Genomic DNA, 23,497 nt, shown 5'->3' with positions numbered 1-23,497 from the left:
CTTGTTACAGGTCTAGTTCTAGATTTAAACTATGTATATCAATCAATTTAAATAATTTAAATACAATTAAATTAACTTCTATTGTATTAAATTACTACCCAACTGTAAATTAAAATAATATGTTTTATTCAAAACCGAATACTAATCCTAATGTTACATTACATGAAATTCATTAATTCTTAATCACATTTGGTCAGTTATATAAATCATAGCATTAACACTAACCGTAAATATCACCAAATTGGTTAAAATTAAATTTAATTAAACGAATAAGTATTGTTATTCTACCCTTACCTTTAATTTATTTTACAAAATATGTTAGAGATTATTATAGTGATACTTATCCTAACCGTGAATTAAATTATCATGCAAATTATTTGCAAATATTTATGTGCTTTGTTAACCCAAATGCTAATGATGTTTACCACAAAATATGTTTTTGCTGACACAAGCTCAGTGATGGTGTAACTCAGTCATCAGACTGAAAAAGTGCTAGTGGAATAATGGAAGGTCAGTAAATGTCAGATGATGTATGTAAGGTCAGGTAAACAAAGCACATCGTGAATTAGGCTCACCAAGATATTGTCAAGTTGATGGCTTCCACCACCTCCTGTGGATTCTCCAGCTCTTCTTATCTACGCTTGCTCTTTGTCTCGAGGCATCATGGTACTATCTCAAGATGCTCTGGTTGGTTTCTCAAGGGACTGCTCACTGTGGGCACTGACTTGCAAAGGGACTTATGACTCGTAAAGTTACAAGTGCAGAATCTCCACATTCGTGGTGTAATCTCCGCACTCAGGGCAGAATCTTCGCACTCGGGCAGAATCTCTCCACTCAGTGTGGCGATTCGGCCAAGGGTGTTGAAACTCCACACTCGTAAATTTACAAAATGTATGTCCCTTTGTGGATCTGGCCCAAAGCCATCTGTCTAATGATGTAACTAAAGTTCTTGGTTCATGGGTAGATCGACAGATAGTCCCAATCTTGTTATGTTCTCAGATACCAGGCAAAGGTGTTATTGTTACATTCAGCTATCTGTCTCTCAGTAAGCCCTTGGTAGCCGGGTAAGAATGATATGGCCACCACCCAGGTATTTGATTTATCAGTGCCACTAGATCAAGAAGAGTTAATAGATATTTCCGAATGCAAGATTATCCAGCGATTAGAAGTCCCGAAGAATCTTTTTAAATCGCAAGTGTTATATATTCTGTGGGAGCTCGAAGCTGCCTGTTGCCCGAAAAGCTCGCAACAAAACTTGACATGTACTTACACACTGTAGGAACATCAACACACCTTGTGGTCCTCATGAAATTAGAACAAGGAAAAATATTGTTCTAATAAAGTCTGTTTTTACAGACTTAGGGCCAGATGTATCAAAGGGTTTTACACATTCTGGCCCTGATTCTCACCCTGGCGGTAATTACCGCCAGGGCGGAGGTCGGCGGTAGCACCGCCAACAGGCTGGCGGTGCTCCGCCGGGCATTCTGACCGCGGCGGTACAGCCGCGGCCAGAAGCGGAAAGCCGGCGGGGTACCGCCGACTTTCCGCTGCCCGTCTGAATCCTCCATGGCGGCGGAGCGCGCTCCGCCGCCATGGGGATTCAGACACCCCCTACCGCCATCCTGTTCATGGCGGCTCTCCCGCCATGAACAGGATGGCGGTAGGGGGTGCCGCGGGGCCCCTGGGGGCCCCTGCAGTGCCCATGCCAATGGCATGGGCACTGCAGGGGCCCCCGTAAGAGGGCCCGCAAAGTATTTCAGTGTCTGCTTTGCAGACACTGAAATACGCGACGGGTGCAACTGCCCCCGTCGCACCTTCCCACTCCGCCGGCTCAATTCAGAGCCGGCATCCTAGTGGGAAGGTTGATTTGCCCTGGGCTGGCGGGCGGCCTTTTGGCGGCCGCCCGCCAGCCCAGGGCAAATGTCAGAATCACCGCCGCGGTCTTTCGACCGCAGTGCGGTGTTCTGACGGCGGTACCTTGGCGGACGGCCTCCGCCGTCCGCCAAGGTCAGAATGACCGCCTCTATGTCTATGGGAAAATGTGTTCGTACATATGGCCCTCAGTCCCTCATTATTAGACCGTAAAATTTGATGGGAAACAGGAGTTTACTCCTGAAATGGTGTTGCAAGAAATGTGGAATCATTTCAACAGTAGAACCTGGTGGAATAACATTGTTAATGTGGGAAAATCATACAGAAAGTGGTGCAAAAACATACATCCTTGCTATTGTAATTCCCCAATAATATTGAACCTCTAAATTAGCTTATGCTGCAGAATTGATCATTCCAGTTGCATCAGAATTACGAAAACCTTCTTGTAAGGGCGATTGAGTCTGTTTTCTCATACAGCATGTGCAATACAGCAGCAAAGTAGCTTACAAATGGAACAGGATCCACTGAAACATTGACATGTGCCCTTCTACAAGCAAAGCTACTAGCACCTTGGAGTAGAGTTTCCACCAAGGTTAAATTAGTCTTGGCCTCTCTAAGGCAACAACAGTGCTTGACCCTGGGTGAAGAGTCTCAATTTTTCTTAGACAGATTTGACAATAAACTTTGGGGCTGTGTGACGATGTCTTTAGGATGATCTCGGATCAGAAATCCCCTCCTCTAGGAGGAGGAGATACACTTTTACTAAATTATATGTACAAAAAATATACATTGTGATTGGAGCTCCAAGGTGGGTGGGGAGCTGATATCCAAAGGACAGGTCAAAACAACAGCAGTAGTGCTCATTTTGTATTTTCTGTTTTCCTTTTAGAGCTTTTAGTGATGGCCCTGCCGAAGGGTTTGTACTCGCCGAGCTCCCGGATAGCGCACGGCCAGCACTATATATTGGATTCCTTGGGAAGGTGGAGGTTGACATCTTTCTGCGTGGGCCTGGAGATCCAGTCCATGTCCCACTCCTGTGGTCCCCCATTGGCCACAGCACTTTCGCTTTTGTCTTTCACAACTAAGGGGTTGATCACATCCAACTCCTTCTCGCTGGTCAGCAGGAACATTGAAGCAGCTGAAGGTTTCCTGTAGGAGCTGGAATCAGCACCGTCCTGTGAACAGGATGGAGAGAAAGATCATAATTCAAAGCTTGTATGGCCAAAGGTGACTAGTCCTACAAAACCCTATTGCAAACACCTTCACATGTCATGGCTGCAAGGACTGGGAGTGGTGGCAATTGTTGTAATCACAGTGGACATGCATGGAAGCCCTGGGCGCAGTTCACAAAGACATTTGCAAACCACGACTAAGTTGAACTTAGATCCCATCTTTTGCGTCTCTCCCTGCTATAGCCCATCTTCTCCTGCAAGGTCCCCTTTGCCCCAGACACACCTGAACCTAATGCTTACTGAATTGATTTTCTCTTCCAATGCGTTATTCTTGTCCTCAGGTGGACCAGGTGCTTCTGGCTCCATGAGGTCCCACCACAGCAGCCCGTGAGCAATCTCGTGCCTCTTCGTTGGACCTGGAACCACAACACAATATTCATGTTAGGACACAATAATGAGTTCAGTGGGTTTCCATATATTCCTGCAAGTGTGTGACATTTACCACTGTGGGGATCATTTCAAACTTGACAGTAACGGGACAGGTGTCAAAAATTAGCACCAATCTGGGAATTGTAGTATTCGCAGCAGTTGGAGCATCCGCTGTGGCGCTCAAGTGCTGGTGAAAAAGGCCTCAGACCGCCAGCCGTACTGACAGCGCGTTCCCTGAAGTCCGTTCGTTTTCCTATCTGATGTGTAGACTTGGTGTGAGGATGTGCCTTTTGTGAAAGAGCAGAATGCAGCCATTCTCAGGGAAGTCAGCCAATGACTGAAGTGAGCTGACCTATTACCCTGTGTGGTATGCTACAGTGGAGGAAGGGGCAGGCTGAATGTTTCTACAAATATATATGTGTGTGTGTGTGTATGTATATATATATATATATATATATATATATATATATATATATATATATATATATATATATATATATATATATTTATTTGCATACTTATACTGAGAGAAACTCTGCCAGCCTGGGTGATTCAGGGTAAGCGGTATGTAAGTGTAAGACGTTGTCGCAATAGTTCTCATCCTCTAGTCCTACTTGCCAGGTGAATTTGTCCACTGCCCCATCTGATGGTTTTACCTGTTAAGTAGCTGATCAGTACTCCAACTACGACCGTGGTTACTGTTCCGATGGCTCCGTAGTACAGGTACGACAAGGCATAGAAGTCATCTGCAATAGCTGGCCTGAAAAAGAAGCAGCAACTTTAAGTTCAGGAAGTGACATCACAAAGCGGTAACATTACGGGAGTTCTGTAAAAGGACACTGATGGAGAAAGGTTGTGTTCTTTACAAGATTTCTGCCTGGAATTTCACCCACTAGATAAGCACTCATGGCAGTAGTTGCTCAGACGTAAAATCTAGGCGGACATCTTGAATTGGGAGTATAAATTCAACATTAATCCAAAAGGGAAGTAACTGGTTACAAGTGCACCTGGACAAGAACATCAAACATACCAAATAATTTTTTTGTGATGCTTTGGTTTGGATTTTGTGCATGTGATGCTTTTTTAAAATAATATGCTCTGATGTGGGGAAATATTAATTTTGTTTTGTTTTAAGCTGAAAGTAGTATATACAACTAATGCTGTTGAAGCATGCTTAGTTCTCTGGCAAAATATAAGTGAATAACTACTGGATTAAATGTCACAGAAATGCAGTTTTCCTAATAAAGGAAAAAATTATAATCTGAACTAAGCAACATTTTTACGCCTAACTTCTTTATTTTGTTACACAGTGTCCTAAACTATTGCAGTAGTGGTTTCGCACATGAGCTGACGATATCCAGATATATGCCTCTCTCGCTGACAGTCACGCAGATGTGACCAAGAAGAGCGATCTCTAAGCGAATAAGAATAGATCCCAAAGTACAGCCTGGCGTTAAATTATCTTAGTATCAAAGGTAAGCTCCCTGAATCAAAACTGTCTAGTAAGAATTTGAATCCACGATATCACACAATTTTGTATTCGTGAATTCATGCATAAAATCTATGTCTCACATAATATTGTTACACGTTAGAAAAGAGGAAGTGATTTTACAATTTTTTTTTTTTAAAACAAACCTATACAATTTCTGTTTTGATTGCAATGTTTTGAAATATAGCCTTGATATACTTGCTCCCTGCAAATTTTACTTTTAATTCATATAAAAATACCCTTTGTTTTTTTGTGAGAAACTTTATCTTTAGGAAAATAAATAGTAACATTAAGTACTGATTCTACAGCACCTATATCGCTACTGTTCAACAACTACGCAGAAATGGCCCAAGTGCTTCCCATGCATGAAAAAAAGATGAACCTAGTAAAAATCACTGTCCAGTATAAAGTAATTGTATTTAAATAGCAGTTACTACCCCTGACAAGGCATCGCTTTTCGGCATGTAGCACGCTACTGCAGAACCCCGAAAGGATTAGTGGTGGATTAGTATATGGAAATATGAGTTAATTTGAGCCGTAAAGTAAAAAAAAAAAAACTACTGTGCACTTAGGAAACAAAGATATCCGCAGACCACTTAATAAGTGGCGACTGCCCTCATTTACTCCCTTAAATCATCCAAATCCTCCCAACCGAAAAAAAATGGGTTCCAAGAATTAGACGATCTTTACCCACTCTTCAAACCGAACTCACGGATGGTGAATGGTAGAGGTACAGGAAATGACATCATGAGCGCATTGAAGGTCACATCCCCGCCATCCCGCTGTTTGCCTCTCCGCACCCTCCTGTTTATGGGGCTGGAGGAAAGGCGTGCATTTACAGAGAGGAACATTGCCCCTGGAGTCTTGTTTACTTCCTGATCCTGTTGCTGCCCTCTGACCCCAGGGAGCAGCAAGGGCTCCGTCACGGTACCAAACTGCAAGCCAGGTAGGAACCATTATTCCTGAGTTTTGACTGTGACTTGAGCTTTGACTGTGACTATGCGTTAATTCACAGTCAGAGCTGTGATCACACTCGCGAGAGTCCTGGGGGAAATTTCCTTTACGCTGACGTAAAATCAAAATAATTTCATGTTACGCTTGTTGCTCGAAGTTATGCTTTTACGCAACCCAGCGTAATTGAGTACCATTAAACCTGCATATAATGTAACGCTTTCCTTAGGATACAATTTGGCCAATGGGGGAGAGCACAGAATTCCCTAGAAAATCATTCTGGACAGTTCTGTTCTGACACTTCCAACAAAGAACATTGCAGGAAATGCACACTTAAGTTTACCTTTCAATATGAACGATTGCAGGTGACTAGCGGCTACTTGAACGTATGTACGTATGTGGTATGTTTATAGCTTCAGCCGAGCCAAAAGACGACGCAGCACTGTGCAGGGTGAAAGCAAGCGTAAAGCTCACAAGTGATAGGCGAGGTAGCCGTTTTGTGGGCTGTAAATGAATTGTGATGTGGTGTTCTTTGAAAGGTGCATCTTCAGTTCCTTCCTACATTGGAACAGCTTTGGGAGGGTCCTGATAGATAATGTTGATCTTGGGTGCATAGAAGGAGAATCCTTGCTGTCTTTAGTCTGCGGTCTGATGGCGTCCTTGCTGCGGCTGTGCCACAGACCACTAGACGTGGTGAGCTTGTCTCCAAGATAAGCAAGAATGCTGGCCGCGATGACTTGGTAAACGATGCACTTGGATTTGATGATGGTGCAGGTCAGCAAGGAAGGGCGACCTGCACCATCAGGGTGGGGTGATGTGATCATATTTCTTCAGGCCGTGGATGAGAGTGGCATGTAGGATTCTCTTAAGGATCGCCAGGTGGTGCCTGGGAGGCCTTGGAGCAACCCAGGACTACCCCTGAGATGTAAGAATACGGGGGCTTGAACAGCAGTCCTGAAGTCCTTTTCTGGAACAAACAGTGTTGTTGATCTTTTTCGGCAGTGTGTGCCTTGAGTATGAGGTCGGTGTGCATGGTGTATCCAAGTGACCTGCCATTCAGTGAAAGTTGAGCTTCGAAGCCGTCAGTGTTCATGGTTTGGCTCAAGAATCCCAGATTGAATGATTCACATGATTGTTTGACTGCAGTCAGCATCACATGCTGCGGCACAGCTTTACGCAATAGCGTGTGCTCCATCGGCTAGAGAAACTTGTTGATTTTTGGCCAACCTGTGTGTTGTAATCATTCCCTTCCTGACAAGCCATAGAATACACGAGACTGGCTAGGCCTGTTACGTAATATCAGATAATTCTTTTAAGCTTGTACTATGACATATTCATTTTTGACATTTTCTTTGAAGAGGAGGGAGCTCTGTAAATCAAGTTGTAAAATGTACAGTGTGGTGAAATGTCAGACATGCAACAAAAAATGCCAGCATGGGTTCAGAAACTTCTAGCACATGTACGGTCTCCCATATGGCAAATTGAGGTCTATCGAAAAACATCAATCACACATTACTTATACAGCCCAGCCGCCCTTTAGGGTTGCCCATTGAACGCATCACAAATAGCGCTCTTCCAATTTACTCTGCAGTGTTGTCAAACTGTTATAAATACTTTTCAAGCTTGGGTGCTAAGAACGTTGCACAGGTTTAAAACAAAATTGTTGGGGAAAATCAAGTAAAACTAGATTTTGTGATGTGGTTAGCAGGAGAAGTCTCGCAGAGTAAGGTCTTGTGGGAAAATTCTTCTGCAACGTCAGCAAGGTTTTCAGTCTTCATGAACTGCAGACTTTGTAAACTTTGCAAGCAAACTTTAAAATGTGTTTGTCCTTCGCAAGATCATTATAGTACATGCTGTGTTTGGAAATAAGGCAGCCCTCCAAATCCATGAACTTGTCATGTGGCTTTTAGTGACTTAATCACAAAGCAATATCCCACCAAATATGGGTTTCAGAAACATATTAGGACCATTCCAAGGGTATTTCCAAAATGAATAGCTGTCTATGTAATTGTACAATAAAAAGTATTTGAAAATCAAATTCGCCAACTTGGAATTTCAGATTCGTCCCTAGGAGTGCACTAACATGATATATCGATGTGTTATCAAACCAGCCTCAACTCCACATATCTCTGATCAAGACACAGCTCGAGAAGTGTTATATAACTATTTTAGCCATGTTTTAGACACATTGGTTTACGCTAACTAGGCCTGCCGCTCTACACTTTAACCCTGTTACATTTTATTCAGTACTGATTTATTTTTCTAGCAATAATCACATTTGCGATGCTTTTATTTTCTTTATCTCATTGTACTTTTGCCTAGGAGAGCATCACGTTCTTAGTAGGACATTTATTTCACTTTGTGCTTTCTCCAAGGCTACAGTCAGATAGGGTTGCAGACAAACGTGGTATGCTGTGTCTCGAACATTCACAGAAAACACACACTCATACGTGGGGACTATTCCTTAGAATGTCAGCTGTTTTATTATAAAAACACCCCTTTGTCCCAGACACGTTAGAGGGAGATTCCAGCCAGATGACCATGACTGTACGCTGATTGCTGACTGCTTCGCTGCAGCTGCTTGCTTAGACGGCCGGACCCCTGATCCACATGGGAACGGTGTCTCTCTAGACTACAGGCTTCTTACTCCAGGTATGAGGGATGATGTACTCCCAGGGGGAACCCGAAGGCCAGATTAGGCTTGTTACGCTGTGCTCAGACATAGTGTAGGTAGGAGAAATATATGGACTGTTCCTGTGTTTTACTCTGTTTGTCACCTGCTTGTTTTTATTGTGTTTTATCATCCTAGTTATTGCAATACATGCCTTTTTATCTAAGATGCAGTTATTTCAATAAATCCTTATTGAACTATATTCTGCCTGTATGAGGCCCTTTGGTAACTGAGAGAAAGGGAAGGGATCTGATCGTCCAAGATTCCCCTGAAGAGTCCTTCTTGTCATGCGCCCGGTTGCCACAATCATCTCGGCCAGAGGTGAGGTGCTGCTAGTTAGCCGGAGAACCCGGATTAGGCCGACAGGCGTCACGCGGTTTGGAAACATACTTAGTACCCACAATCCATGTGATCCTGTCTCTCAGATCCAGTAGCCTCATTACCGTAATGAGAACCTATGCGACAGGAGGTTACAGATTTAGGGGGTTTTGATTCTAATCCTCAAAATCTAAATCTATGCCAGAATTTCAGGAAATCCAGATAGAATGAATTTACAAACATTTAATCTAAATGAGAATTATTTACAAAGTCACTGGTTCTCTACAATGTCCTTTGATTAGGAATCTTTTGTTATTCAAATGTTACATTAACGAGGAACGGGAATTGGACAACTCATCCGCCAAACGTTTGGATCCATCTGTAAATTCAACACTGGACGTGCTAATAAAAAGAATGCATCCCTCAAAACAACTACCATTCCAAAATCAAGTAGAAAAGAGTTCTGACAAATATAGGATGTCTGTGCACACTTTGAAGACATTGGGACGTAATCCAAGCAGCAGTTGCATCATTCTCCCCTCCAAAGGAAGCTCTCTTAAAGACACAGCAGGACTCTCAGTCATGTCTATATATCTGTGAACTTAAATTTATTACAGGACTTTTCTCTTTTATTATCTAGGACTCTTAGAAATCCTAATTCCTTTCACTTGTGGTAAGTGGTTTTTACAAGGGCTATATCTTATTCCATGACAGATATCATTTTTATGACTTTCCCTAGAAATATGGAATGCTTTCTATCACAATTTATTAAATTCTCTTCTTGGAATAGTACCAGAACAAATACATTTGAGATTTTTATGTGCCCCACTTCAGGCTTTTCAGCTCGGTATCTTCCCTCCCGCTAAATCTTTGTTCCCCAGGTAGCCAAGGTTTCTCCGGAGATAGTAATCGGCACTGGTTGGTCTGGATCATTTTGTCCAATCGGAGGGATTGCCTTCTCGTATAATCGGTCCTCGTGAGGCATTTCTCAGACGCCAAAGGCACTCCTTCGTGCATTTCCTCTTGACCTGATGTATTACAGCGCTTTGTGGGCAGATTGAATCAATAAAGAGTGAAATGTCATGTGAGTATCCCACACATTAATACTTCTTCCTTGTATGCAGTTTATGAGATATTTACCAAGGTTCGTAGGAGTCAGATTAGATCTGTAATTTGTTCTCAAAGGAATGCTCTGGCACAGAGTATGCTTTTGCACCCTCACTGAAAGATGGATCTGGCCAGGGGACCACTTCTCTCACTATCCTACTTACAAGCCACCCCCGCGCCTGGACCCTAGTATATTCGGGTTGGTGACGATGTACTCATCCAATTATTTCTGTGATCGTTACTACTGTACTATATACTTTGATATAAAACACAAACTCAATAAAATACATTTTAAAAAGGGAACAGTCTGGTGCCACTGTGTTGACTGATCAGAGTATCAAGGTGAATCGCCACAAGTTATACCTGTGTGAACCTTTGTACCACTCTGTGCCCGTGCCATACCACCGGCCGACCAAGTGAAAATCTAGAGGTTAGAGGACTGCGCGGTGTCTTAACCTTGATTTGTAATATATCAGGTTTACTGGAAACAGACTGACAAGGGGCATCAAACTGTATTGGTTTACATTTGCTTGCAAACTGACTGCTTCATTTACCCTTCAAACAGGTGCAGTCCAGGCAGCAGGACTGCAAGCTTCACTCAATCAGAAAACAAGTGTAATGCAGGCAGTAGCAGTGCAAGCTTCACTCTCACACACAGGACAGTCACAGTCCAAGCAGGACTGCAAGCTTCACTCAATCAGAAAACAAGTGTAGTACAGGCAGTAGCAGTGCAAGCTTCACTCTCACACGCGGGACAGGCGCAGTCCAGGCAGCAGGACTGCAAGCTTCACTCAATCAGAAAACAAGTGTAGTGCAGGCAGTAGCAGTGCAAGCTTCACTCTCACACACGGGACAGGCGCAGTCCAGGCAGCAGGACTGCAAGCTTCACTCAATCAGAAAACAAGTGTAATGCAGGCAGTAGCAGTGCAATCTTCACTCTCACACACGGGACAGGCGCAGTCCAGGCAGCAGGACTGCAAGCTTCACTCAATCAGAAAACAAGTGTAATACAGGCAGTAGCAGTGCAAGCTTCACTCTCACACACGGGACAGGCGCAGTCCAGGCAGCAGGACTGCAAGCTTCACTCAATCAGAAAACAAGTGTTGTACAGACAGTAGCAGTGCAAGCTTCACTCTCACACACAGGACAGGCGTAGTACAAGCAGCAAGACTGCAAGCTTCACTCAATCAGGAAACAAGTGTAGTGCAGGCAGTAGCAGTGCACGCTTCACTCTCACACACAGGACAGGCGCAGTACAGGCAGCAGGACTGCAAGCTTCACTCAATCAGAAAACAAGTGTAGTACAGGCAGTAACAGTGCAAGCTTCACTCTCACACACAGGACAGGCGCAGTCCAGGAAGCAGGACTGCAAGCTTCACTCAATCAGAAAACAAGTGTAGTACAGGCAGTAGCAGTGCAAGCTTTACTCTCACACACAGGACCGGTGCAGTACAGGCAGCAGGACTGCAAGCTTCACTCAATCAGAAAACAAGTGTAATGCAGGCAGTAGCAGAGCAAGCTTCACTCTCACACACAGGACAGGCGCTGTCCTGGCAGCAGGACTGCAAGCTTCACTCAAGCAGAAAACAAGTGAAGTACAGGCAGTAGCAATGCAAGCTTCACTCTCACACACAAGACTAGGTCATCACAGGCAGCAGGACTGCAAGCTTCACTCAATCAGAAAACAAGTGTAGTACAGGCAGTAGCAGTGCAAGCTTCACTCTCACACACAGGATAGGCGCAGTCCAGGCAGCAGGACTGCAAGCTTCACTCAAGCAGAAAACGAGTGAAGTACAGGCAGTAACAGTGCAGAATTACTCTCACACAGGACATGGGCAGTCCAGGCAGCAGGACTGCAAGTTTCACTCAATCAGGAAACAAGTGTTGTACAGGCAGCAGGACTGCAAGCTTCACTCACACACAGGACAGGTGCAGTACAGGCAGCAGGACTGCAAGCTTCACTCAATCAGAAAACAAGTGTAGAACAGGCAGTAGCAGTGCAAGCTTCACTCTCACACACAGGAGGGCACAGTACAGGCAGCAGGACTGCAAGCTTCACTCAATCAGGAAACAAGTGTTGTACAGGCAGTAGCAGTGCAGAATTACTCACACACGGGACAGGTGCAGTACAGGCAGCAGGACTGCAGGCTTCACTCAAGTGAAAGGGAGTGTGTAGTACAGGCAGTAGGATTGCAGGCTTCACTCATACCCAGGACAGGTGTATCACAGGCAGCAGCATTGCAAGCTTCCCTAACACACAAGACTAGGTCATCACAGGGAGCAGGACTGCGAGCTTCCGTCACACACAAGACTAGGTCATCACAGACTGCAAACTTCACTCAAACAGAAAGGAAGTGCAGAACAGGCAGTGGCAGTGCAAGCTTCACTCACACACAGGGAAGGTGCAAGGCAGGCAGCAGTGCAAGCATCATTTATTCATTGGACAGGCACTGCGTGTGCAGCAGAAGTGCAAGATTTCATCACACACATACTCGGGTAACTTGCACCGAGTATTCATCATGCCGCAAGGATGGCTGAGTGAGCCGAATGTTTACAACTATCAGTGGACGTCTTTCATTAGAATCCTAGGAGCAGACTGAGCCATCCATGGCTGATTGAAATTTGTAGAGGCCTGTAAAAGCCAAAACAGGTGCACTGGCGCGAAAGAGCAAATTCAGGGCACACAGCTGGCAACTAACTTAAGCTTAGAAGAGTCATGTTTTAAGTTGTTTCCACAAGTGAGAGTGCATGCAGATGTTTCAAAAAGTACCATAAAGTGTGTAATAGTGACATCTCTTACACACAACACTTCAAGTGGCAGAAGTGAAGTATTTGGCATTACATGAAAACAAGTCATTCCTATTGTTAATCTTTAAATGCACTAAATACAATGGTATGACTGTGCCCTAGAAGATGGCACAGCCTCAGCAGAAAAGTAAACTTATTTTCCACACATATTCTCCGTTCTTACCTTTCCAGCGACACTGTCTGGATTTTTGTGGGCAAGGGTCCCCAAATGATGCTGCCGTTGGTGGTGTTACGCTGTGGGCAGAAGTTGGTGTGGGTGGGCAGCACCCCCATCATCTCGTTTGAGGGCGGGTAGATGGATCCCCCGATAGACACCCAAAGGGTGAGCGCAAGTCCCGCCGCGAGACCACTGAAGACGCCCTGTGCAGAGAAGGAGGGAGGACAGAGTGAGCCAAAGATGCTCATACATCAATGAAATCCCTTCCTGGTTACCAAGGTGATACTGCAGGTTCTTTTCATCCCTCCGTTCTCCGCTTGTCACTGTTTGCCCATCTTTCTCTCCCTACTTCTTTCCCCCTTTTGTGTTTTTCTCTTGTTTGTCAAAGGTCAAAACCTGACACAGAAAAAGAACGCCAGGTCACCAAAAATGAGTGTTGGTGGGCTCCACCTGCAGGCACCAGCTCAAGGAAGCACTGGACGTGCCCTTTCTAATCTGAGGCAGACTTCTCTAGAAGCAAGCAGGGTGTCAAAATTGCACTTTTTGTCATCCGTATGCCTGGACTGTCATCGCCAAGGACACTGCATGCAAGGTGTGCTCCTCCACACAAACGGCACATTTTGTTTTCCGTGCAGTTTCAGAAGTGAAGCAGTGAACGCTGTGAGTGCAGTTTACGTGGCCGTGGCACACATCTAGTTTTACAACTTCTGCGAGACTTATTCTTTCCAAACCAAGGGGCTGATTTATATGTTGGTGGTATGTATACTCTATCGCATAGATGTGCTGCTGAGATAAAGGTCCGCCAACCTGGTTTTCATGTCGGTGGACCTTAAGTTTGGCTATGGCAGTGAGTACTTTGTCAAACAGCCATAGCCACATTTTTTCGATGACCCAACAGAGTACGAGCCGTTGGAGAAATGGTTATATGTCTAACTGCCCAATCCGGATGGCGCAACATAAAACCATTTTTTTTTTACAGTCGGGCACCACAAGGCAGACCCTGACAGTGAGGGGCAGTAAAATGTGTATAATTCACCCCTTGTCATAGAAGATGACTTCCATGGTGAGGGGAGCATTACCTTTTTATTTTCATAAGAAAATTAAGTTTTGGAATTTTCTTCTTGAAAATAAAAAAAACCTGTGTGGTTCAGGGCTCTGTCCCAAGAACGGAGCCTTGTACCAAATGGCGAAATGCATTGGCCGGAACTGCTGTGATGCTCATTCCCGCCAATGCATTATAAATGACCGTGTGCGTGGTGCTCATTTATAAATGCCCCCCAGGCAGAAGAACAAGCCATTCACCCATTTATGAATCAGGCCTCTATTCTGCCACAATCAAAAATGATGCAAAGAACGGATGTGCCATGCAAACAGATATTGTGAGAAATGTGCAAAATCAAGTACTCGGGATTTCCCCAAGAATATGCTTTGATAATAAAAACAAAATATGCACATTCCCTGGGAGTATTCTGTGAGAGTTCATGCGTTAAAGGAAATTGCTGAACCTACAAGGAAATCTGCCAAACATTGCCCATGTTTTGAACTTGCACCGAAGGGGGGCAACCTTTGCCCACTTTGCACTTGTCTTAGCATGCACGTGACCCCTTAATGCTCAGGGTGATTCTTCTGTGGCACTGTCCAAGCGGACATACACCCTCACTACACACAGTCCCACGGAACAGATAGGGGTCGTCATCATTTCCAGTCGTTGGATGTGGGTTCGCAGACTTTGAATGTGTTTGAATCGTTAAGGACCGATTCGCAGACCCATTTGCAGAGGTAATTTCGACATGCATGTACCAATGGTGTCCCTCACAAGTGCATTCAACTCACATTGAATGTGCACATTTAAATGTATGTGCCCATGCATAATACCGTCCAACAATGGTGTCATCTTTTTCCTACTCTGGGGCTGGCGAGGAGGCCTCCCCAGGGCCTGAGTGCGAGGAATGTTTGGGAGCACTCAACAACTCAAGAGTTTGTGGATGCTCACAGGCTTCTTTTCTGACCCATTTCCACCACGGAAATTGTGAGAAGTGTTCCTGCCAAGAGCAGCAGTGAATTCCTTTCCAGGATGCATAGGACAAAGGGTACCTCCAAAACCGGTGGAGATGTGAAGGGATGGATTCCTTCACAGTGAAATATTTGACCATGAAAAAAACGAAAGAAAAGGATGTGCGATCGCACAAACATGATTTCATTTCCTCATGTGCGGTAAAGTACAATTTGCAGCGGTGCGCGCGGAAAGCCCTTCACACAGGTATAATAGGAGCTGTCAGATCCTTCCAGGAGTACTCCTGGAAAGTGGGACTGTTGCTGTACAGGAGTACTCGTGGATAGGTTTCTGAATCGGTAATATTTGTAACTGCGCCCATGGCAGGATGTAAGCACACATTGTTAACTGGGTTTGTGTGCCGGATTCTTTCCGATACAGTGGGCAGAGGAACGCTTTCACGCATTTGTTATTTAAGAATATTGTTGGCATATACCATTGAGGTAGTTTCTTGACATAAATTGCTCTTGGTTATGTTATTCAAACAGGTTGCGAAGGAAGGAATTTCTAATTGGCGGCATGGTTCCAGAATATTTTAACTTTAACAACAATATATGTTCATACAGAGCTTCATGCCTATCACATGAAAGTCCTACAGCCAGTCTGGCTTTTTTAGAATTCTGATAAACTCAAAATGGCATCTAAGCTTACAAGAAAATGGGGTAAACATGGAAGAGCCCACTACTAAGGTCTACCTCAGGTGTCCAAAAATAACTGGAGTAGACTCCTCACCCACGTATAGTGGCATGCTTCATCATCAGTGCCTATCCACACCCTGGTAGGACGATACCACCACGGCGAACTCAACCAAAATTGGGAGTTTTTAAATAAAGTATCTTACTGGATAGAAGCAGGTATCCAGAATAAAGGAAAAGCTGTTAAAATTATCTCCTAATATACTTAAGGGGGTTTCGCTTTATTCGAGGGTAGCGGGGTTATGGATAAAAACATGAATTCAGGTTTTTTAAGGGAATTAAAGTCCCCCAAAAAGTTTTATTGTACTAATGTGTCGTCCCTCGTCAAGAGTCCATTGGGTTCTGGGGCCTTCGTCAGGGCTGTCAAACTGTCCCTGCCTGTCTACGCATGTACTCCATGCGTTATAGTTAGGCCTATTGCTCACACTTGAACTAGATGTGACTTCGCGTTTGTAGGAGGCCGGCTCTTTAAATAGAGTACAAAAATGAAGTGCACTGTGCAACGAGTCCAAGCAACCCCACCTTGGTTTACAGAGGTAAAGACTAGACCACCTAGTGCTCTAATTTTTATGGCATCTTGGTCGAGCAGTTGCGCCAATCTTGGCGAAGTGCTAAGCATTTGTTTTACTCACAATATCAATAAATGTGGACACAATCAAAAGAATAACTTGAGACCAATTTACCAAAAAAAATCAGTTTTTATAAAAAAATTTAAGGCCAAGATCATTAAAATCGGTTATTTTTAAGTTATGATTTTTCAAAGTTTAGCAAAAATAGTGTTTGTGCGTAACTACACACCATAGGAGTCAATGGGAGAAAACTTTTAAAATGCACATAAAATCAGGCAATGCTTTTACCATTGTTTCCTTTTGTTTTTAGGTCGGGATCATCAAGATGTCCTGTGGACCAACCGGGTAAGTTCAGGCGGCTACCGGTTTCGGTGGGAGCAGCTTCTTGAAAGTCCTTGAACCTGGTGTAGCACCTCTGCGGGTGACCACTTGGAAATGCACCGCACAGGTGGACTTCAAGGTGAGCCTGCTGGGTCCCCTTGGAGCATAGAGGTCACAAGGGGTGGGAGGCCCTTAGAGAACAGCCCGGTGCAGGGCCCAGGGAGGCTGGGTGCCGAGCAGATATATGAGCCATCAGCTGTGCGCAAAGGTGCCCTTGGAACCAAGAGGCAGGTCAGTTTGAGGGTGGATTGCAGGTTAGCAGGGCCACTCTGGAGGGTGGTTCTTATGTGTCCTGAAGTCCGTTGACTGGAGCTTGCTTCTGGTCCTCAGAGAGTCCGGAGTGGACTTTTCTTCTGGGTGTCCTACATTGGGGGTCCAGTACCCCGGGCAATTGCACAGTTCAGCCACTGGAGGTCACAGTGCCACCAAACCTGGCAGACTTCTAGGATTTGTCCTCCGCGTCCATCCGGGGGAATTTGGTCCAGCTGCTGGGTCCGGTTCCTTGGTCAGCAGCCAGTCAGTGAACTGGGCTTCACTGGTCTTTTGTCTCTTTGTTGCAGAGAGTGATGCCTGCACTCTGGAGGGAGATCCTTGATGACTTTCAGAAGGGTGGAGGTCCTCTGGGGTTTTGTAGAGTCTGTCCGATGTCCATGCGACCCCTCAGTGGCGATTGTCGAGTCGTGGGTGCAGCAGGCGGGATTTGGCACCTTTTTTTGTGCAGCAGGATTGCAGTTCTCGAGCCTTGGGTCTTCTTTATTGATAGCTTTCTTGTGCCCCTGGAATCTGATCTGTAGGTCTAGGGGTTCCCACTAAATACTGCATTTAGTGGGCATTTAGGGGAGTCCCTAGTAGTGAGCAATGGGTCATTTACCTTAGGATGGCTACACCCACTATGTGTCTACTTCCTGTGTACAGAGGTCACTTCCCTATCCTTGATAGGCTATTTCCCTACCATGCTAGGTGTAGGAAAATGAAATGGAGGGGTCACCTCACATGCAACAACTTCGTGGTGGTGCAGGCTGGGGGTGGCCACTCCTCCTGTCCTTTGTGCATTTTCCTGCCGCTGGCACCACCAAAAGTGAGGGTTTGCACCAGGGTGGCCATCTGCTGCTAGCAGCCGGGCTGGCAGTCGAATTTCAAGTGCAGCAAGCCCTTTGAAGCTCGCTGGCAGGGCAGTGCACATTCCTGGGGGAGGAGGTGTAACACCTTTGTCCAGGAAGGGCTTTGTTTTCTGAACCCAGAGAGCAAAGGCTCTCACCCCAGGATCTTGTCAGGTGGTGGCAGGCTGGTTGTGACTGGCCAGCAACCATGCCAGGGTTAGTTAGCTTTTGCAGGGGTCACCTCTAAGGTGACCTATAGGTACATTTTGCAATAAATCCAATACTGGTACCAGTTTGGATTTATCATTCTGAGTTGTTTGATACCAAACAACCCAGGGTTCAGAATGGCCACCATGTAGCTGGGAAACCCGTATTGACCAGTGTCCAGCACATGTAGTGAAATGTCTGCTCTGTTCACTCACTGTCCCAGGTTTGGCAAGGACATAGTGGGGGCATATTCCTCACATACAGTATAGTGCACCCTGCCTTAGGGCTGGAAGGCCTGTCAGAAGGGTGTCTTACCCATAGTGTATGCAGTGTATAGTGGACATGGCACACAGGCTGTGTGCCACGTCAAGTTTATTTTTTAGAATTGCATCAGAATCAGGGGTGTGGACAATTTTAAAAAATCTGCTTGGCCAGGGGACAAAATGTAACAGAAATCTGCTTGTCCTGCGAAGACATCTGCTTGCCCCACATGCTCCATAAATCACTAATGTACATCTACACAGTGGGAACCTGCATCTCCATCCTAGGGCCAACTCATAGCTGTCCAGCTTAAAAAATACTCCCATGTGAAACTCTGATACATGTGTGGATCACAATAATTGCACTTCTTGGCAGAGCATATTAACTGTTCATGAGGCAAAACCGCATAGCAGAGCTGCTGCTATTCACAAGTATATCCTCAAGTACACATTCACAAGAGGCAGTAATGGGCAGTTAAGTCAATCTTCCCTTTTACACTCCTGGGTGGATGTAGTGTGATTATACTATTGTGGACTCATGGCTACATTTCCACATTCGTCACCCACACCAGGAGCATATGCAGCACTGGCAGTAGTAGTACAGGTTCTCTTGTGCACAGTACTGGTATAGTAGTGGCAGAAGCAGAGTCAGCTTCCATAACAAAGAGATGCAGCTCAGCAATAAATGTTCAAGTTTGTCTCACTCAGATATGTAGGACATGTAGCAGCTATTAATTCTTCACACTCAGAGTTGGAAACACTGTCCTGGCCGCTTGGGGAGTCAAATGCTAACTGACAAATTAGGTTTGTTTATGTTTTAGCTACCAGGATTTAGAAATCCAATATTAGCTTGTCAGCTGAACAAACACCCAAAAGTGCCACTGCTTTATTTTACTTTTATCTCCGTCGTTGTGTACTATGGCCATCTCCTACCCCTTGCTGCAGCCTCCCATCTGGTACTCCCCTGAAAGACCAGGAAAGGTCTGTAGGAGGGAGATCGCGAGGGGTTATACTAAAACCACAAGTAGAGCACAACCAACTCACTGCACAAACTCTCTCTGCTACCTACCCATGAAAGATGTAAATGTTTTAAAATACAGAAGGGCCCATCACATATATTGAGTTTTATACTCTAGCAATTAATGGAGATCTACAACTCTCCCCAACAAATCTTCCCACGACTTTAGACAAATACAATAGAAACACACATTGTGCATGGACAGGAAAAAATACTGTACACACTATTAATAACAGGAACATAAAGCAATGTATACAGCATCTACCACTGTTGGTTGCGGACACAAAGTCCCTCTAGTAGAGGCTCCCACCTTTTAGTCCAATGCAAATGTAAATACATTTAGACAAAGATGTGGTACTGTTTCTTCACAGAGGGCACATCTTTAGCCCAAAGCAGTTTGGGGCTGGGTTGCTAAAAAATATGTGCATGACAATTTGGGAATTGGTCGAGTCTTATTAGATGCCTGGCGCACTCTGAGGGGGAGCCTATTACCTCAGTACTACTGCAACAACTTCTGCAACCAGATTATGGGGGTCATTCTAAGTCTGGCGGGCGGCGGAGGCCGCCCGCCAGACTTCCCCCTCCGAAATACCGCTCCGCGGTCGAAAGACCGCGGAGGGTATTCTAGGTTTTTCCCTGGGCTGGCGGGCGGTCGCAAAAAGACCGCCCGCCAGCCCAGGGAAAAACTCCCTTCCCACGAGGATGCCGGCTCGTAATCGAGCCGGCGGAGTGGGAAGGTGCGACGGGTGCTGTTGCACCCGTCGCGTATTTCACTGTCTGCTATGCAGACAGTGAAATACTAGCGGGGCCCTCTTACGGGGGCCCCCGCAGTGCCCATGCCATTGGCATAGGCACTGCAGGGGCCCCCAGGGGCCCCGCGACACCCCCTACCGCCATCCTGTTCCTGGCGGGCGAACCGCCAGGAACAGGATGGCGGTAGGGGGTGTCAGAATCCCCCATGGCGGCGCAGCGAGCTGCGCCGCCATGGGGGATTCAAATGGGCAACGGAAAACCGGCGGGAGACCGCCGGTTTTCCATTTCTGACCGCGGCCAAAGCGCCGCGGTCAGAATGCCCAAGGGAGCACCGCCGGCCTGTCGGCGGTGCTCCCGCCCCCGTTGGCCCTGGCGGTGCAACACCGCCAGGGTCATAATGAGGGCCTATGTGTGTGCTATTTCGGACCAAAGACAGAAAGTAGACATTGAGAATGCTGGAGCACCATTCGGACCAAAGACAGAAAGTAGACATTGGGAATGCTGGAGCACCATGCATAAGTGTGAGTGAGCCACATACTTACACTTATAGTGGCAGCCGGTGTGTGAACCCACTGAGCTATTTTTCTTGCTCATATGCCCTATTTTCCCCTTCCTGTAGGCTCTGAGTTCTGCATGTTGAAGGATAAATGTTGGAAAGTGGCAGGTGCTTTGACCAGCACTTAAGAAAGCATGTACCAAGATTTATGCAGCAGGTGCAACCACATGCTGTGCTATGTTACTGATATGTTCTCTTCCCTCACACACCATAGAATGACTCCTCCCCTTGTACCTAGCTACAAAACCCAAATGTTGAAAGGATCATGGTTCAGAGCACAGCGTTCCTTGTTGAGGCTGTGAGGAAGACAAATTCAGTCGGAAAGGTCCTTGCACACATGTACATCAAGTGAATATTTGTCTTAATTGGTGCAGAAGCAATGGGCGATGAGCCGGCACTTGACTGCACCACTAAGTATAAACAGAGACTGGGCCCGTCCACTGGCATTCCACATTTGTGCCAGGGTCTAATGCAGTAGGTCACTGGATGCTGGTAGTTTATGACCTGCTTCAGCCCCCCAACCCCGTCAGAAAGAGGAGAAAGTGTAGACCATATGAAAACTTACCTTCCTGCCACACGCACCGAAAGGAGTTGGTCACATGTACTTATGACCATGGAGAATTGTAGAGAGTGCCTTCTGGGACTGAGATCTCTGAGCACAAGGCGCCCACATGGAAAGGAATGAGATCCCCGGGTGAGACAATAACTTACACTTCCCTACATACTAGAATGAGGAATGCACTGGAGCAAAGTACAAAGAGAAGACTGCAAAATTACAGGAGTGAAAGGCCCTCTCCTCCTCCACCCCTACCACGACCCCACCCCAGCTGCTTACCAGAGAAGGCTGGAAGTGCGTTGCATGGGAGCAATGTTCTTTTGCCAATTCGGGTGCAGCTTTTCTAGGGCATTGGGGCATTGAGATTGCCTCCATTTCAGGCCCTTGCGAAATGCACATAGATTCTTATTTTTTCTGCACAGTGCTGCTAACCCACCCCACCCCTCGTTTTCTGGCCATTCACATGCCATCATTGTGATGCTTTACTCATTGATTAAAATATACATGTAATATCAACCATACAGCATCAGTCATTTCAAACATTCATTTCTGTCAGGAGTTCTTTTACGCTATCTGATCACATTTAGATAAAATCTCACTACATCTGGCATATTCACACTCTGTGCCAGTGGATTCACTCTACTGATGTACATATAGTATGTGCTGACTGGAGACAAAACAACACACACCTGTTAAAGGTCTTTAGTAAAACACATATAAACTGTTTCCAAAAATAGAATAATATCTGGACATCTGCTGCATAAATGTTTTCCAAAGCTTACAAGCTCGCAGCCAGGTCTCAGCTCTGCTGGGCACCCACGTCGGCCTCTTTTACTTTGTTTTTTGTTGCAGACTGCCCTTTATCATTAAAAACACACCATTGGTACACTTTAAAACTGGGGTCAGCTGGAAGTCTCACAGAAACCACGTCTGTACCGCGGCTGCCCTGAAACAGATAAATCGGCTCTTAAAGCCACTCCGATATTATGAGATTTTAAAACAAACTTCATGAAATGTTCTCCATCCATTATAGAAGCTCAAACCTGTGAGTGAAAAAGCATTTTTCTTTCCTCTTTCATTTCCTTAAATTCACTAGTCACGGTGAAACAGGTGAATGTTTTATAGTTTGGGTAGTTCTCAGTGACAGTCTCCACCCGCAACTCCCGCACAAAACCAACCGCACTTGCGCATCTGGTATTCCAGGCGCGGCCGCTCAGTGGGAGACACCTGCATGCTGAGCTGCAGCTCGGGCCAAAGCACCAGGTAGGAGAGGCAGTCCCATCAGCGCAAACAGGCAGCCGAGGCCTAAAGCCGGTCAGGCGCAAACAGGCAGAAGATGTGCACGATCAGCTCGCTAGGCAGCGACGCAGCACTCACCTCCCCACGCAGCGCACCCATGGGCACCCCTGCTCTCCCCGACCCTGTCATAAGCTGCTGCTGCCGCAGGCTCCAGTCTGCAAACACAACAACAACATTCAATGACGTTCGATTCCCTATGTTGTTGGGTTAATTTCATTGATCCTGACTGGCTGTTTGCACGAGAGTGCTGCAGCTCAATAAATGTTCATTTTAATTTAAGGTCTACTTGTCTCACGGACAAAAAAGAAATGAACACTTCTTGCCCCTCTTGGAAATCCCCATGTCTCGGGCGTCGGGCGATAGGAATCCCGCATCCCTGATCAGAATACTCAGCCTGCAGTGGTAGGGTTGGGTTCTTCTGGATGCATGGGCCTAGAGGATGGCACAATCAATGCTGCTGCCCTCAGGGGCCTACCCTTGGTACCCCAGGCCCAGGGTCCCTAAGTACCATTTACTAGGGACTTATAGTGGCAGCTAAAGGTGTTGCCAATTGTCCCAATGCATCATAACAGTTTTGAGAAAGAGATCTGATCCAGGGAACCTAGTTAGAAGGGGCCCTGGGCACTAACAACTTTGAAACCACATCAAATACCAGGCAAACACTGGGGGCTAACCATGTCAAAAGAGGCCGTTTCTCACAACTTTCTGAAGTGCCCTATTGTTGGATGGTTCTGGAATCATGCGTGTCTAGCAGGGGTGCTGTCCTGTAGTCATGCATGTCTATCAGTGGTGCTGTCCTGTAGTCAAACATTCATCAAGGTCTAGTCATTGCTGCCCATACCTAGTATAAACCGCTCAAGACTGCCTAAGACCGACAGAATTCTGACTGGGTGTCCTTTGCCTACCTTAAACTGAACCCGACCAAGACAGAATTTCGCACAATCACTATCCGCAGCACATCACTGCTTAGCTTGGGTTTCCAAAATGAAACTGGTTGGGGTCACCCAGTGAAAAAGCAATGGAATTTCCCCTTAACCTTACCTTCAAAGAGCACAGGATGAGGTTAACTAAGCATG

The 23,497-nt window shown here is 45.7% G+C and overlaps 1 protein-coding gene across 1 annotated transcript in view; it reads right to left on the bottom strand.

Moving 5' to 3' along the window:
* Positions 1-1,969: 1,969 nt before the first annotated feature.
* Positions 1,970-23,497, bottom strand: part of SLC5A5 (solute carrier family 5 member 5) — a 54,681-nt gene continuing 33,153 nt past the window's right edge. Inside the window, exons 13-16 of the mRNA XM_069217817.1 lie at positions 12,981-13,177; positions 4,130-4,233; positions 3,345-3,460; positions 1,970-3,047 (exon numbers count right to left, since the gene is read on the bottom strand). Of these exons, the coding sequence (XP_069073918.1) occupies positions 2,829-3,047; positions 3,345-3,460; positions 4,130-4,233; positions 12,981-13,177 (636 nt within the window). The 3' untranslated portion in view covers positions 1,970-2,828. The remainder of the gene's footprint in view (positions 3,048-3,344; positions 3,461-4,129; positions 4,234-12,980; positions 13,178-23,497) is intronic.

Source organism: Pleurodeles waltl, chromosome 12 (genome assembly GCF_031143425.1).
Source record: "Pleurodeles waltl isolate 20211129_DDA chromosome 12, aPleWal1.hap1.20221129, whole genome shotgun sequence".
Classification (NCBI taxonomy): domain Eukaryota; kingdom Metazoa; phylum Chordata; class Amphibia; order Caudata; family Salamandridae; genus Pleurodeles; species Pleurodeles waltl.
Note: the sequence above shows the minus strand (reverse complement) of the source record. Positions and strands in the feature narration are given on the sequence as shown.